Raw genomic sequence first — 17,898 nt, 5'->3', positions numbered from 1 at the left:
CCTAGAATAACTTTAGGTTGTTCGGTCATCTGAGAGTATGAACATAAATACCACCAAAATGCTCAAAGGAATCCAACGTCTTCAGTGTAAAGTAAAACAGCTGAAGACACAAAAATGCTGGTCTGTCAAATTTCACACGCTCCTTACAGAAGCCTTCATTTCATAGTTTACAGGCTACTGGAATAGTCCAACATATGAAGGCATAAAATACACCTACAACCTCACAGTGGTCCTGTACTTAACAATCATGGCTTAAGTGCATTAACAACCAATTTGATCATATAAAAATGATAAGGCATGCTGTAAGGGCAATATTCTAAGCACTGAAATTCAAAAATCTTAAATCAACTGTTACTACAACCTCTTCTATTTGTTCATTCTAACGCTTGTCAAAATGGTTTTCAAAAGGTACATAAAAAAGGCAATTCGGATAATGGGGCCAAATAATCCTGACAAACGTTCTGGGTTATTTTTTTTTTTTTTAATTAACTAGTGCATATCCCATAGGTCAACATGGTAATAGCTATGCCCACTGAATCTGCAAAACACTTGACATTCAAGTGAGTGTGGGTTCTCCTTTCCTGATAGACACCAATACCTTTCCTAACACCTCAGTCTTATTTCTGTGGTCATGAAGACCAAAATTAATCCCTGTTGCAGTTTGTCAAAGTGATTTGAGGACACCTCACAAGTTTAAAAGCAAATGTTTGCCATGTTTCAGAAATCCCTTAAAAAACGATAGGAATTACATACACATCTGTATACAAAGATAGCACAAGATCCCAGAGCATCACCTGCCATTAGATTGCTTGCCTCCACAAACAAAGTATCTCCTCAGTACATTTAAAATTTTGGACATTGGAAACCAGCCGCAAAGCAAATCTTACCTTCTTGAACTACACTGGCACTCCTGGTTCATCCACAGGATCAGACAGTGATGGCCAGTGAACAGTTTTGCGTCACCTTAACCTGACAGCAACAGCCACACAGAGGCTTGGTATTGAGAATCCATTTTGCTAATGGGTTTTGCCAAATATTTGCTGTTTGCAGAGGACTCAAGATTCCACTTGGGGCTTATTAATGGACCTTACTCTAAATCATACCACCAGTGTCACATCAAATCTAGTTCATTTCTTCTAGTCCCTTCTCCTCCAGCAAATATTTTCTTTGCAAACCTCTCCTTCAGCTGTTTTATTCTTATTTCTAGGAACCCAGCCTGAGATATGTTCATCAAGGCTCCTCCAGCAATTTCAATTCCTTTCCACTGTTCCATTTCCTTGCCCAGTCAATCCCTGGTTTCCCTCGAGTACTGATGCTCATTCACCCTCCCATAGCTTCCCTGAATTCCCCAGTACCAACCTAGTGGGGTTTTGCTTATAAACGTTCAAGTGTCACATCCTCCAAGCTATCTGGGTTGCCACACCAAAAATTACTGAAGGCACAGGTTTTCTTTCTCTGAAGACCAGTATTTATACTTGCAACAAGGAAAGCTAAAAGCAGCAATAAAGAGTAATATAAAAATACATATTCAACAGAAGGTGCAGTCTTCCAGAAGTTAGCTGTCGATACCTAACAATTCTCCCATAACATCATCACAAAACTTAGCAAACCCATCCAATAAGGTTATTTTACAGATTTAACCAAAGGCTCTCATAAACACCTAACTGTCACTTCTCCAGTATACTGGGAGACTTTGCTTCAAATCACAGACATGCAATAGCATCACACATAAATGATTAGGAATTTTTAACATGAGCACAGTATCTTCCTTCTACCACTATTTTCCAACAGAGGCAAGGGTTTGTGGAAGTCTTCACAGACAATCTTTCCTCCAAGAGAGTTCTGAACCTGAGCAATTACAGCAGAAAGCAGCAGTCAACTTTCAGAAGAGCTGACAATTAACACCAACAAAACGATGGAGGAGACACAATGAACCATGGTGGAAAGGCAGCTTCAAATTTCTATATTCTAAAATGCAGACTGGGTCAGGCAAAAAATAAGGAAATGCCACAATAAGCACCAGGAAGACAAAGCACATTAGAAATATTTTCAAAACTTTTGGGAAGATACCAATAAACACCATCTCCTCTCCAAAGCTTTACTGGATTACACTAGCCACAACAGCAAAACCAAATGTTTGCCTAGAACAGATGTAAAAAAATCAAACTCCTCGATCCAATCCTAAAAAGCAAGCATTGCCCCCCACCAACCCTACCTGTACTTCTAACTGCCCTTTAACAAAACAAAACCAAACCAGCACCAACAAAAACAACCAAATATTCAGAGGTTTTTTCATTGGTAAGAACATTAAACAAGCACTTTACTCTTCATACATACGTATTTTGCTTATGTATTGGAGATTTGTTGAAGTAACCCAAATTTACTTGAGTTCAGAATGGTTGTATTATAAAGACAATTCTAGTTCTCTCTGTTTTCAAGGAAATACTAATATTTCTTAAGTATTCTTGGAATGCAGTGTATGTTTTGTTCATAAGTTGTCTCATATTCCAGGCATCAAGTGGCTAAATGTCTTATTATTTTGCCTCCACCAAAGTCACCTCCAGAATAACTTTTATAAACATAGTTAAGCTCACATTTCAAGTTACTGTGAATACTCAGTTCCCACAAGTTTTACGGTATAATTATCAAATTCTTACAGAAGGCTGCACTTAACATTCGCAGTGTTATTCTAGAAACTATTTAGTTTTTCTGTTTGAGTAACCAAGTATGTTCTACTTCTTGTAGCTGTTTTATATTAAAAAAATATTCTTTGGAGCTAATATTTGCGGAGCCTTATAGGAGTGCTAGGGCATTCAAATAAAAATTCAATACACTAAGTCTGCTAAGTATTTGTGAAACTGAGTTACATGACATACAAGAAACTGTACAGCGCTGATGGGCCTGCATTACCAGCCCAAAGCGAACCCAGAAATTTAAGTGCTCAATAGCTCCAACTCAAAAGTCTACTATAACATACATTGTGCTGTTCCTCAAGGGATTTCTGCATTTTCCAGTTAATGGTATGTCCAAACATAAACATATCATGAAAATTGCATCCCTTGAAAATAGGAAGTTTAAGATTAGGGACCAACATCAGCCAGACAATTCCACAAAGAAGCCTTTTCAGTAGTTAGAATAAATTTCCTTTTTGGAAAACTGAGGCAAGTTTTCCTTTCTCAGGCACTAGCTTGCAAGCACTACTCCTCTTTTCTTTGCCTTTGCTGTCAATAAACAAACAGAAATTCTTCAGGTCAGTAGGACAGAATTTCATAAAGCTCTTCTTACATTGAACAGACCAAGGAACAACATGCCAAGTTTTATCATGTTGATCTCGTGAGGGAGGTTCCGAATTAACAAACATTATTTCAAAGTACCATTAATAGTTACTATAAATTAAAATAATTTTGACCAAATATATCAATGTTTAGTTGTATAAAACAACAGCAACGTCTTCAAGCTTTCCTTTCCCAAATCCACTGACAAGACAACCTTAAATAAAACTTGCCATAGTAGCAGTTTCATTTAATATAAGGCAAGGTTTATAGGGAGAGAGAATATCTTACAAGACATAGCTGGAACAAACAGACAAGCTCTTCAATCCTGTCTTCAGCTCTGAAACAGAAGCAGCAAATTCCAACCCAAGCTCAGGCCAGGAACAATTTTTTTGAGCTTAACTTGATTAAATTGTCAAAGTGCTTAATTTTTAAGAGAAAAGGATGGTTGGTCCTGTGGAGCAAAAGGGGAGGTAAGCAAGAGGAGATAAAGTTACCTATCTACAGGTGGTAATCACCCCCCCCCCCCCCCCCGCCAAAAGTTAGATAGCTGGACTGAATTATATGGAAAACTAAAGTTCCATTAAAAAACAGTAATTACTGAGTCTGATTTCTGATATTCAAAAGAAATCAGAAATTTCAACTCCTAGGTTCCTCCTTTTAGGGTATTTCTTACAGCTCCTCTTAGAATCACCACTACCATCAATTACAATTCAGCATGCTAAGGTACAACCAAATGGAAAACATAAGTATAAAAATACTGAAGTTGTTATCTATTTTAACATATAGATCCATTCAGGTCTAACTCACTTGGTTATATGCCACACATACATCTTCAACATTATCAGAACCAAAGTGCATTAAAGTTTTCAGTGTAAAAGCTCAATCAAACCTGTAGTGACAATATGCTAAACGGTTGTCATTATATACTTAAGCCCAGGAATATGAGCTATACAGACTGAGAAAAGCTTACGTTGATATTTTCTAACTGCAGTACATGTACTGTGTAATAGGATTTGACGTCTTCAGATACTAGCCTCACGCAGAAACCCGTTTCACTGAATGTCATAACTTCCTCTTCTTTTGTTGGCCAGTATTGTGCACACTTCACCTAATTTATTAAAAAAAGGAGAAAAACAGAAAAAAAAAAAAAGAAAAATCCAGTTAAGTATCCTAGTATCTCAGGCTTTCAATGAGCAGATTCTGAGAGCCTGTTATTCAATATAGTAGGCTCAAGTACCTGCTCCCAGGTTGAGGAATTCTCAAAGTCCATAATGTTTACAGCCAATTTACTACAACTGTTTCAATGGCTATTATGCATTCCAGCTCTAATTCTTTAAGCTTTCTTTCATCACAGGGCTAGCATGTTTTGAGACATACCTTAGCCCTTCTCCCTCTCCCCGCTCTAGTTCTCTACAGTGAACAGAGATCTTTACTCAGCTATTTCAACATTTCCCACTTCTGCTTCTGACATGCACACCTGCACATTTACATAACACATCCATTTTTCCCAAGGCTTGCTGAATACTGAAAGATTCTAGTGAAACAAAAGAATGAACTAACGACATAATGCAAAACTGTCCCTTGTCCTTTATTCCTCTTGCCCTATGCTCAACTTTCTGTAGGAAAATTTTTGCGTAAGAACTGATTTTTTTAATGGACTAATCAAATCTTTTACACTAACAAATCTACTCTGAAGAAAGACCATAAACCTCAGATGACATGCATTTGTAACTAAAATCCACAGTGGTTTTAGGCACATTAGCAGAAAAACTACATCATAACAGAAGATTTCTGCATGTATACCACCAGCTGTAAAGAATCAAAAATAACTAGACCAGTTTGACAGTTGCTGGGCAGCAGCTCGTCTTTGTTGTTACAAACAGTTAAGATAACTATACAACAAATATACTACTCTGTTAGATTTAGAAGAAATAATCTAAAGATACTTTAATTCAGACTTGTTTTTCCCACCTTCTGTTGTGTTCTAGAGCATCTTACACTGCTTCTACTCCATCTTACTTCTATCTGTACATCCTCCTTTCACCCTTCTGGATGTATATTTATTAGATGCTGTTTTCACCAAACTGAATTTTGTGTCTTAGCTCCATCACTTTAATGTTATATTAAATACATGTTATGCCATACACCAGTGAGAAAGCCTTAGTTCTTTTAACATACCAATCAAAGATTGTTCAACTGTATTAAAATTATGTGGCTTACTTAACAACTTTAGGCCTAATATTACTTACCAGTTCTTTTTCAACAGTTCTGTTCAACATGACAACTGCTTTGGTTTGTTGCTGCCATACCATTAGCCAAAAATGACAACATGTATTAGGCAGTGGACCCTGTGTAGTAAAGAAAAAAAACTGGGTGGGAGAATGTATAGGCAAAGCAGTGTTTGAACACAGTTAATAGTTCACTGTGTGAAATAGGAAAAAGTCTTCCTCTGAAAAGTTTAAACAAATTATTAATAGAATGATAGAAATGACAGGCAAAAAAGTAACCACACTGCACAGATCATTCCAGTAATTAAAAGTTTTTAAAAAAACCAACCAACCAAAAAAACCCCTCAAACAACAAAACAGCAAGAACTCAGGGAAGGGATGTTTCAGTTCAAGCATAAATACTATTGTGCCGTTAGAAGAAAAGCTACTGCAGGCATGGTCAGGAAGTACAAGATGAAATAAGGAGTAAAAGTACTGCTGCAAACTATTTCTAAAAGAACTGGAGAAAAGAGCAAGAAATATTTAAAAAGCTTTATATGCAGTAAACTATTCATACTTAAATATCCCCTTTAGCTTTTTCTTAAAATATAAAACAATGTGTTCACAATTAGATCAAACAGGCAGTTAGAATGAGGTATTTATAACTCCTGGAGACAAGGAACCATCCAAATACAAACTATGACTGTACAAATCCTCCTCCCCCAGATTCTCAATTCCTATAACCACCTAGTAATTGGTACTACTTACCTGTGTTAAAATATAGTATCTCTGGGCTTCTTCTATGACCACTAGGCTGGCATTGATATAGTCATTCTCAGCGTTCTGCAGTTTTACACGACTATGATCATCTAAAATTCAAGGAAAATTAAGAATTAATGATGCATCCGTCTTGATGAATACTCTCTGAATGGGCAAGTTTAGGTCTGACAAGCAATTAGAAATAAATTCTGCAGTACTAACCAAATGGCAAAATACAAATATATGTGACACTAATTTCTCCTGTAACTTTGATAACTGCCTGTCTCATTCTCTCCTCAGCATTCCATCAGAGTAATTTCAGGCAGCTATTAATAGAAGCTGCTCAGAAAACTGGAATATCCAGTTTGCTTTAAAAAACAACAAAATGAAACAATCCTCCCTCACATGCCAAAAGATGCTCACAGCCAGCCCTCAACAGTTGCAGTTCCTTAACACAACAGCACCACAACCCACACCAGGCAGCACTCTGTCCTATCACACCAGATCACTCCACTGCATGGTTTCCTTTAAGTTCAGAATTCCAAGATTTTTGGTGAACTGAAGTTTCACAGGTTGAGGTAGAATCATAAAGTTAAACTCACACAGCTAAAAAACCAAACCAAACCAAACCAACAAATCTACTTGCAATAATTCAAACCAAGCTTTGATGAATTTAATTTTCCCTGTAATTTATTGTGTAATACTATACAAATTAAAAATACTAAAGAAGGGGTACATCCAAAAATGTACCTATTTAACAAATCTTCCAATTAAATGAAGCCTAATCTAGTTACACAGTTTCAGTCTCGCACAATTACACAGGCAAGACAGAAGATTCCCCTATTTATGGGGGAGGCAAGCAAAGGACTCCATTTAAAATTTGAGCATTAATATAAGAAAGATTATCAGACTGTCATACTAAAACACTGCATCATAAAAAAATCACTGTGGCTGTTCCTAGAACCTTTTACTATCTGATTTAACATCCTCCAGGAGACATTTAGGTAGTCCGACTTGTTCACAGTAAGTAATTCTTCAGCCATTTATTAGAACTGTATTAAATAAACAGCATTTTTAGTTTAATATTTGTACACAGATGCCTGACAGGAAATGAGATCCAACTGACTGCAAACCTCCTGAAGCTCAACTGCCTAGACAGACTGTTTATGAGAAGAATAAATAAAAAATAGCAAACTAAAATGAACTGAAGAGACTTCAAAACATTTCAGGAAGAGATGGAAGAAGTTCCATACAGAAACTGACAGAGCTGAGTGAATTACAGTGCAATGCACGTTTTTAACCTATGTTCACCTGGTCTAACCCACAGAACTCACTCAGGGTGCAGACTGATGGCACAGCTGCAATTAAAATGTCAGCCCACTTTTCCCTCTCTCATCCCCCCACTAAAAGGCTAACCTCCTTTTGACAAACATCTTGGGAAACGCACAAAATCCATGAGCTTTGACATGAGCAACTACCCACTCAGTGCAGCTACGATAGCTGAACTCAGATTAAGTCCCTAAACCACAGCCTGTCTATAGAGCACAAGGTGTATTTAAGAAATCCATGAATATGACCCCAAATAGGCAAAAAGCTGATGGGAATCAAAAAACAGTTACTGAATTATACTCTTGTTCTGTGGACCACTCATATGATTTTATAAACACTTTCCATATGTTTGGAAACCTGGGAAAAGTACATTTACTAGGTCTTGATCTGCTTTTATACTCTCCCTCATCTACCTCCTATTGGCAACTGTCAAAGAGGATCTTGCCAGATTCAAGGAAAGAAGTCAACAGTACATTACTACAGGGGGTTTTTTTTTGGTGTTTTTTTTGTAAAGGACTTGAGATTTGAGGTTGTCATACTATGTCCTTTAGCTGCTAGCTTTTATATGTAGGCACATACCAACGTGCAGAGAACAGAAATATGCTGAAAATCTATTTTTAATACAAAAGTATGAGAAAGTTACTGGTTTAGACTGTTTTCATTAGCATTCCAGCTGTAAGGCAACACGATCTTGACTTCCAGGAGTCTTAAAACAACTCATGATACATTTCTATAAAGAAAAAAATATTATCAAAGCCAAGACACAGTAAAATGAAGACACATGTGTGTTTAAAAGTAAAATATATCTCCTTGTATTATTTTGTCTGGATAGGAAAGCGTTACTTTTTCCTTTCATGTATCACTTTATCTGAAATGTTTCTACTGGAGAGAAACCAAGACCTTTGTAAATATTACATGTCATTTGCCAACAGGAAAAACTTAAGATCTTGTTATAGTAAATCACACATACCGGTACTAGTGTTCTCGGAAAGATGACGTAAGCAAGCACTGTTAACAGTTTAATCACCCAGCAGCAGCTGCTGTATTGCTGCCAGCAGGAGATAACTGCCGAGGCCCTAATGAGGTTTCCTACTGTAATCTTTACACACGTTTCCAGGCTTATTTTTTCCTTCTTATAAATTATGCTTTGTAAATGTGACAAATAAAATTCTGAAAGTTTTTTTAAAAGCCCCTTTAACAACTAATTCTATGCACAGACAGCCTGCCTGCCTCCCTCCTCCTCCTCAGCTAAACCAGAGGTTCTAGCTACAAATACACCGGCATAGACTCCACAGGACAAAGAAAGCCACTAGAATATATTGATTTCCCTTCTTTCAAGGGAAAAGGTTGCTAAAGGACACAATGACCTAGAAACCTCATTCAAGCCCTGGCTTGCTCTTCTGAATTAAATGAAGCAAGCCAGCTTTTGACAGTGAGTTAGCTGTAACGTATTCCCCACATGTAAATCATTTCCAGTTACAAAGTACTTTAGATTTATATGAATGATAAACCTATCTTAAATCTTATCTTAAAGATTTACCTTAAATGTTGCCATGCCCACAACAGGGAAAATATAGTACTCATTTTCTGAAGTGCTAATTCCCCTATTGCAACAAACTATGCAGCCCGAAAAGGAAGTGGAAACCTTAAAAAATGCTTCTTGTTCTGGCTGCTGTACTAAGAAAACTACTCCCAGAACGACCCTCTCCGAGATAAGCGAACTCTTATTACCCACTGAAACCCTGTCCCACTGATATCACTGACAACACTCCCTGCCTCTCAAACAAGGCCAAGACTTCACATTACACATCAATTTGCTCACTCCCTGCCAAAAAGATGACATATCCAGTTAAAACTGAGATATGAAACATTTGGCATTTTACATCATGCAGTTCTTGCAGTTGGTTAATGAAAGGCTTTTATTTGCAACAACTGTGTTTCTAGAAGTGAAACCGCTGTATAACTTAAAAATTATCTTGTATCCAAGAGATGTCTCTGGCTCCCCAAATATAGAGCTACTAACAACAAAGGAGGGTGAAACGCTACTTAGTGGATTAAAGAAAGTCATAAATAAAACATGTAGCCATAAGCCATCTCAATGACCCAGACTGACCCTTTCCCACCCATCAGCAAATCCCCTTCATTTCACTAATCTAAATCTAGTCTATCCAAGCTGCTAAATTATTCAAATTACAATACTCTGTCACTAGACTTACATTCTCAAGTTTCAGAGGTAGCCTAAGGCAAAGGAAAGGCAAAGTGACTTTTCCCCACTCTGTCACTGGTTGTATGCAATGAATGCCATCATATCAATCATGGCCTAGCTCATAACTGAAACGTATTCATACTGAAATATATGCAGAACTACTGCACAGGATCCTTATGCTTTTAACCAGGACTGTGAAAAAAAAAACACCTTAAGATACAATTAAGTGTAGATCAGTATGTGCCATAAAATTCCCCTCTTCCCCAACCCCAAAGAAAGAAGTATCTCCAAAAGCAGCATATTGAGTTTATTTATACCATGTCTCTGGTAACAAGATGTTTTAGAAAATCATCAGATAACGTCATAAAAATCACCCATGTCAGAGCTTCTAATATGGACAACAAGAAGTGCAGTAGGCTTATTTTGGACAGATCATCTCCCTCTTCTCAGTACATACACTCGAAACACAGAGCAGAAAGGGAACATTTTTGCAATGACAATTAATCAGCACTACGTGCAAAACCATCCACATCAACTCTGTTCCCTGTAAAGCACAATACTCTTCATGTTCCTCTCTTCCTGGTGTATTACTCTAGGACAACTGTAAGCCTATGGCTGAAAGATCCAACACAGAGTCTACTAATGGCCACAGAAAGAAAACAAGAGAAATCACTACCTCTCAAGACCCTCCAAGAGCAACATGATCTACCAGGCAAAAATGTTCAGCCGACCTAAGAAATTGCGCTACACACATTACAAAGGAAGGATAAAGATACAACTGCATAACCCCCCATCTACCCTCCAAAAGCAAAAGCAAAAAAAAAAAAAAAAAATTCCTGCAAATTTTGCTGAGGGGATTTCCTTCTTGCCTCTAAATCTGGGAACACAGTAAGCTGATCTCTAAAGGTGTTTACAGTCAATCTGATACACTAGACTCCTCTGATATGAACTAAGGATAAGATTTAGAAGGAAAGTAATAACCAAAATCTTAGAGTTTCATTAAAGTTATCAATAAAGAATAATAACCTCACAAGTTATTTTCCTCTTAACAATGTTTTCTGAGAAATGGTTTCATCTGTCAGGAAATGACTGGCTGTCAAACCAAACCTATTTCAGATTAACTTCCTGTTTCAATAGTACTACATAGCCAAAATATTCCTCTCTCTGTTCTAGACTAATACCAAACTGCTAGACTGCTATTTTTTTTGGCTAAGCAGTGACTCTTGAGGGCTTTTACCCAACCAAACTTATACACACCATAGCTCTTTAGCCAACAAAACTAGGCACTAACAAAAATATTTATGAAACTGGAGACAATGCGAAATTCAGCTGTAATGAGCAAAGATGATTAGCCTTTCCCAGCTAACAGAAATAAACTTTTACCTAGAAACATATGTAACAGACACAAACTGGTTTCAGTGTGCGTGTCCTGCCTATTATGGTTGAAATGGGGCAAACCAACCCAAAGCATTTTTTCCTGCACTTGTAATTGACGTCTTTCCGTAAAACAGCACGATCTTTGCATTTCCTCTTGCAGACATACCACCTCAGACTTTAGACTGGCTTGGCTACTATCTAGATTAACAAACCATTTTCTCACTGCTACGGAGAAATAAAACATTTTCATCAAATTAGGTCTTATGTCTTACAATGTGTTTAAGTAGCTAGATCTTAAGAGTTTACCTGCTCGTTCTGAAGGCCTTTGGCTATCAGAGAATATTAGTATTATCACTTGGTTTTCATTTAAACACTGTTAAAGAGCAGTAAAATTTGCAAAAAGTGAAGGACCAAGATGTTAAGATTGTGTAAGACTGAGTCATCTTGCATTTCTGCAATCCAGTTCCTTGCATACATACGCCATGATTAGATGCGCTCACCACAGTGACCAAACCGCACAGCTACTACTACCCCAGATGCTTTGAAATTTAGGTACTGCTATCTTGGAATGTTATTTATCATTTCCCTTCCAGGTCTCTTTCTCCTCCCAGCTCTCACCATCGTTACAGAAACAATTATGAGTCATATTTTTAAAACACACAGATGTATAATTCAACAGGAATTAGTTCAAACACTGTGTTTTGCTCTATTCTCATACAGCCTTGCTCCTAGTGCCCAGTTATGCAGGCTATCTTGGTGGCCCAATTCAAACCTCTTTTCTTTCGTAAATGCTAAAGAGACACGCTTCATGAAGTTCATTACCTTAGTTCAGTCATCATGTTATAATTCATGTCAACTAGAGTGTAATGACTCTAACCCCTTCCTGAGCTCAACTACTATTCAAGGTTAGATTTTATCTAACTGTCAGACAGAGACAGTTCTTGCACAGCATCCAGGGATTAATACAATCACGCGAGTAATTTCCTCCTGGCTAAACAAGCATTTCAGAAGCAAGCTTTGCCATGACCAGGGCAGAGACGTTTGGTGCTCTTCACTATCGTAAAAGGCATGCCATGCTTAAGGAAAACTTCAAGCACCAAAAAACTACAGAGGATGAATACAAGTCACACCTCCAAGATATTATTGCAGGCATTATTAGATGCTACTTAAATAACACAATGTCTTTTTATTTCTTTCTTTTAGAAACACTCTTTCTAAAAAGAAAGAAAACCCACAAATACGTTGAAGGTAAGCTGCCATTCTCTTTGCAGTAGTGCCTAAGAAATGAAATCCATGGATGGGAGAAATGGCAAACGCATGAATGTAACTTCTGCCACAGAAGTTGTATGGGGTATTGGACCCAGGAGCAGAACTTGGGTCTCATGGGTTCAAATCCAATTGCCCACCTTCTCTTCTTACAACCCCCATCCCAATTCAGGTATGAAACAGAAGGCGAGTAAAACATGACCTGCTTTACCACAGGTAAGGTGCTAATGCTGTGCTGTAACAGGACAGCAGACCTGGGACACATAAGTACCTCTGCACAGATCAACGAAGGCCCAACAGAGGCCTACCTTCCTTTGCTGAGCACACAGCGGAAGTTAGTAAGCCTTGACTAACTTGAGGCATCTTCTTTAGAGCTGTACATTTCTTAAATAGACCGTACTGGGGAATGCCATGCAGACACAGCAAAGAGGCTGTGCACCGAACTCTTAAGTTCAGTTTCATCAGAGTGCAGTATTGAGATTCAGCACTGAGCCAGACAGGATCCATTTGGTGTGAACACATGGTGCAAGTTAGCATTCTGGCAGCAGCCTAACGAGCAGCAGGCAGCACTGCATCTGGCCAGCATGACTCAACCCGACACCCTTTCCGTGTAATTTTGAGAAGTGCTATGCACATGCTGTTACCACAATTTTCAACTGGAAACAAGGAGTTCAGCACTTCTCCAAATCTTACAATAGGTATTCAGATTAGACTCTCAAACAAAAAGCCCCAATACACCAGCAGCCCTTCAAAAATTCTAGATCCAGTAACAAGAAGGCTTTTATGAGCCTTTGGTGTTCTGGGAACTTCATATGAAAACGCACCAACATTTAACCTCTTCCAACTTCAATATTTCATAGAAAAATTAAGGCTGTACTAAATGTTTTTCCTCGTCCTTTTGAAAGTGATTTATGACAGCTTTCTCCAGCTATAACTATGTGTCGATAACCTTTTGCTCACATGCCGTTTTATAACGATTTTGGATTACAGTTTCTAAAGTCAATGCTGTTGAAAAAAGTCCACAACACTTCAGTAGCAAAGAAGCTGGCAAAAAAAAAAATAGCTGTCTTCACCCGAGATGCAAGATCATTATGTCACAAAGACCATTGTATGGCAGTTAGTAAAATACAAAGCACTCCATACCTATCTACTTGCATTGTGAAAATGAAAGAACAACTTCATGCATACATTCTTCCAAACAGACAAAAGTAACAAAATCTCCAGTATTTTTTAAAGTGACAGTAGAAATCGAGTGGCATTCATCCATACAACCTTATAAATGTGCAGAATCACTTAGCCCAAAAAGGAAACTGTTAGTGTTAGTCAAGGCTTATTAACTTAATTTCTGTGCTCAGCAGATGTTGATTTTTTTTTTATGACAGATAAAGCAACATTAAACAAATAATTTCCTTATGACAAAAATATCTTTAAAACATTACTTTGCAGCTCACATTTATCTATATACTAATACCCATGATTTGCAATCGTCTCTTATTCACCATTCAGCATGAGTTTAACCCTCAAACTTTTCTCCTTTCTGTTACACACATTTGTGTATGTGTTACAAAAACCATTTATCATAGGATATGTGCCTAACAGAAATCAACAAAATGCAAAACCTACAGTGACCATTATTTCTTAGCTACAGTATTTAAAAGTAAACCAGGTAAGTAAAAAGTCTAGAAAGTTTACTGCAATAATTACAGAAAATATACTTACATGGACTAACATCTCTGTATCTGTTTCGATTTCTGTTTTCTGGATATTTTGCAACTCTGTGAGGGTAGTCACCGGATTTATGTCGAATTTCCTTTAAAAGACAAAAAACGTGATTTACTTATAGCCAGTAAACTGGTTAAGGTTAGTGTTCTACCCATCCTATTGTAAGACTTTCACAAGCTTATTCATTAATCAAGGTTATTAATAATTAACATTTTTAAATGAACCTTTACTACACCTAGTGTTATTCTCACTCAGAAAACATGTGTCTCATTCTTGGCCAAGCTGTTGCCATTTAGATCTTCCCAAAGTTGGCTAACACCACCAAACAAACATAAGCACAATTTGGTAAGCAACTGATGTAGCAGGGACAAAGGGGAAAAAAAAAAAAAAAAAACAACAAAAAACCCAACAACCCACACAACCCAGATATTTATTATGCTTGCAGTTTACCTTAGACTTGCATGTTAGCTCCCACAGTAATAAGAGACTCGGATAAACAGAACTAACAGCAGTACACTGCTAGCTCCTTTACACCAACCAGCAGCATAAATCCCCACAAAGGTAAGTGAACTAGTTAATGATTTTATGGCTGCTTTTAACAGCCATAAGATTATTCTTGGTGGTTTGATGGTTCAACCCATATAGCTGTAGTAGTTAAACATGATCTAATATGAAGGAACAATTCTGGACTCACAAATATCAATGTGAAATTGCAGCCTGCTCTCCCTGGGCATTAATACAAACCTTTCAATAATCTGCATTTGGAAGATATTCAAACATACTCATTTACACACTATTTTAAGGAGCATACTGTTCGCATATTCTGAAAGTTCAGTTTTATTACTTTGTTGCCTCTGAGTGTATCTTTTCCATGACTTCACTAAGATACACAGATTTACCTTATGTAGACAACTGAAAACACAGCTGAAGTGCTATTGACGAGCAGCCTCCAACGAACTGAACTATTCCTTTATATCTCTGTACTGATGCCATCTCAGCAGACATGTTGTACGATATAGAATTAACAATATTTTGAATTCTCCTTTTGTTTTTAGATGCTGTTGCTACATGTGATCATTATGTCCCAACAAGCATTTAAACTTTTCTTTACAATTCAACATTATTTGGTCTTCTCTCTTTCCACTATCTTTGCCTTCTCAAACTTCCTAAATAGTCTACACATTCCCAGACAATGAACACAGCCAAAAAGGACTTCAGTGGAAATCTAATGTACGTAAGGAAGCTCCATTTGTTAGCATCTGGTGTGTGACATTACTTAAGTGCAGTGACAACCTGTAAATAACCTAAACCACAATGTGGACCAGCAGCTGTCAAGCACCAACGCTCTACATATTTGTATAAAAATCTCTTGATCTATTAGACAATCAGGATTTTTTATTTTGATACAGCACACTGGAACCCATCTTCTCCTCTAGTTTATATGGCTTACAAGCTTTGGGAGCAACCACATACACATGCCACATGTATCTGGCAGGCATTCACAACCAAGTTCCCATGAAATGTAAATTTTGTATTACTCTGTAACAAGATGCAACATACTTTGTTTTCAAAAGCACTGGCATCCTGTATGCACAGAAACAGACCCGTAAATTGGTCAAGAAACATTAAAACAGCTAGAAACACTACTATGGTGACTGGGGGGAGCTGGGGGGGGGGGGGTTGCTAAAAAGAATTAAACCTAAGGAAGTTTAATGACTAGTTCTAAAATCAAGTTTTCCCACATATGATCCAGCCATCACAAATTAGAGAAACAAACTAGATGCCAGATGTAACGTATGGCATATTCCAGAAGAAAAACTTGCATTGAAAACAAAAGCGAAAATCAGTATTATTTATTCAGTCATTAGTTCAGATTGGATAGGAGCTCCAAGAGTCAGCATAAACATTCCAAGCTTCATAGGATTTTACCACAAGTCTTGGCAAATTCATGGAACTGAAGGGCAAATATACAAAACTGGTCTCAGCAAGAAGACTAAAAAAACCTTAACACCCAACTTTTTTTCTTCAGAGAAACTTATACTTCTCAAGGCAAGTATGTATGTTTCTTATGTAACACTATCATAGGAAAATACCTTCCTAAACAAAAACTCGGTGTAAAAACAAGTAGTCAACAATTAGAGTATTTTCTACAAGTTTGTGCTATTTAAAATCATCATTTGCTATTTTCTCTTTATGGTTTTTAAGCAGCTCTGTATTATCTGGTTTTAATATAAAACAAATGCCTTAAGTACCCTGAAAAAAATCCTAAGTTTGCAAAAATCTACAAAATCAGGGAAACAAAATTCTAATGCAAAAAACTTTATTAAAAAAATATTTTAAAGCATAGCCATAGTAAAATTAGGAAATCTATATACAAAGTTTAGCACAGCTTAACATATACAATTTTCTCTTCAGTTCACTTCTCCAAGTACAACTAAATTATATTAAAATGACTCGTGAAAGCTAGCTTGTTCAGTCTGGATATACCAGATGTAACGCCTGTGTACTTTTCTACCTCATGAAAAACACTGGTTGCAGAATTCTTCCTTTATGCTTTTATCTCATTAGCTTAGCAGTTTATTTCTGCTATTCCCTGTTCAGTTCCATTATACATCTAATGTATTTGAGATACACGTAAATCACATACACCTCAAATTTAACAGAGAAAAAGCACAACTTAAAGCTAGCAAAGATAACTTTCTTTTTGGGCTGTTTTTCCTCATTTGTGAAAGGGCACTGTAAAACACATACTGGCTCGAATAACTGCTCTAGTATTATAAGCTTATACATAAAGTCTATTTGATAGAACTGACCCAAAGACTATTGTTGCACGCTAGTAATCTCGTTGTTTCTAGAGAAAAAGGGCAACGGGCGTATTTTCTGAGAGATAATCGTGCAGGCCTCCTGCAGAGCCAAGCAGGTGAAGGCAGCGGGCGGTGACAAGCGTGAGCTGGCGCCTGAGGAACCGCTGCGCAGCGGTTTCAGCGGCAGAGCCGCGAACCCAGGGGCGACGGCAAGCCTGGGCCGGATGGGTATTACCAGGTACAAAACTTTCCACTCTGCCTGGAAACCGCGGGGAAAACACCCTCGCCCGGCGCGGATCAGGCCGCTCGCTTGAGTCCTCCGCGCCCGGCCGCCAGCTCCCGGCTGAGGGGCCCGGGCCGCCGCCGCCGAGCCCGCGCAGGCGCAGGGGCCCAGCGGGCCGCACCGCGCCTGCGCGATACCTCAGCGCCCCCCCCCCCCCCCCCCCCCCACCCGCCGGCGCGGAGCCGCGGCCGCCTCCCGGGCGCATGCGCGGCGCCCGCCCGCAGTGTCGCTGCGTGCACCTGAGAACGAGCCGGGGCCCAGCGACTTCCGCTCCCCGCCGAGGCGGCGGGCACCGGCGAGGCGCCCTGCCGGCTCGCGGCCCTCTCCCCGTCCTCGCTCCTGCCGGGGCAGAGCCGGAGCGATCCCCCCCCCCCCGCCTCCGCTTCGCTCACCAGATAACGCGCCTGCCAGTCGTTAGTGGCGTCGGTCTCCTGGAACTCCTGCTCGATGATGGCGGACATGGCGGCGGCGGGCAGAGCGCGAGCCTGTCCGGAGGCCGGCGAGCTCCCGACCCCTCGCGCGCTGCCCACCACACGGGAGCGGCGGGCGCGCACATACGCTCGCAACGGGTCCCGCTGCCGCCCGCGGCAGGCGCATGCGCGGGCCTCGCCCCCGCCCACCGCGGCGGCCGCGGCCACGCCCCCGGGGAGGCGGGGAGCACCTGGGGTGA

The 17,898-nt window shown here is 39.0% G+C and overlaps 1 protein-coding gene across 2 annotated transcripts in view; it reads right to left on the bottom strand.

Annotated features, from left to right (window-relative positions):
• The window catches only part of PTPN2 (protein tyrosine phosphatase non-receptor type 2), a 33,983-nt gene extending 16,248 nt beyond the window's left edge, over positions 1-17,735 (bottom strand). Inside the window, exons 1-5 of one of the 2 annotated variants that reach the window (XM_075728320.1) lie at positions 17,621-17,735; positions 14,139-14,229; positions 6,251-6,351; positions 5,525-5,623; positions 4,246-4,383 (exon numbers count right to left, since the gene is read on the bottom strand). In XM_075728320.1, coding sequence (XP_075584435.1) covers positions 4,246-4,383; positions 5,525-5,623; positions 6,251-6,351; positions 14,139-14,229; positions 17,621-17,689 — 498 coding nt within the window. In that variant the 5' untranslated portion in view covers positions 17,690-17,735. The remainder of the gene's footprint in view (positions 1-4,245; positions 4,384-5,524; positions 5,624-6,250; positions 6,352-14,138; positions 14,230-17,620) is intronic. The other variant, XM_075728321.1, reaches the window with a different exon arrangement.
• Between the last annotated feature and the right edge of the window lie 163 nt (positions 17,736-17,898).

The sequence above is a fragment of the Pelecanus crispus genome, chromosome 2, assembly GCF_030463565.1.
Source record: "Pelecanus crispus isolate bPelCri1 chromosome 2, bPelCri1.pri, whole genome shotgun sequence".
In the NCBI taxonomy this organism is placed as follows: Eukaryota; Metazoa; Chordata; class Aves; order Pelecaniformes; family Pelecanidae; genus Pelecanus; species Pelecanus crispus.
The sequence above is the reverse complement of the archived record's forward strand: the minus strand, read 5'-3'. Positions and strand labels throughout refer to the sequence as shown.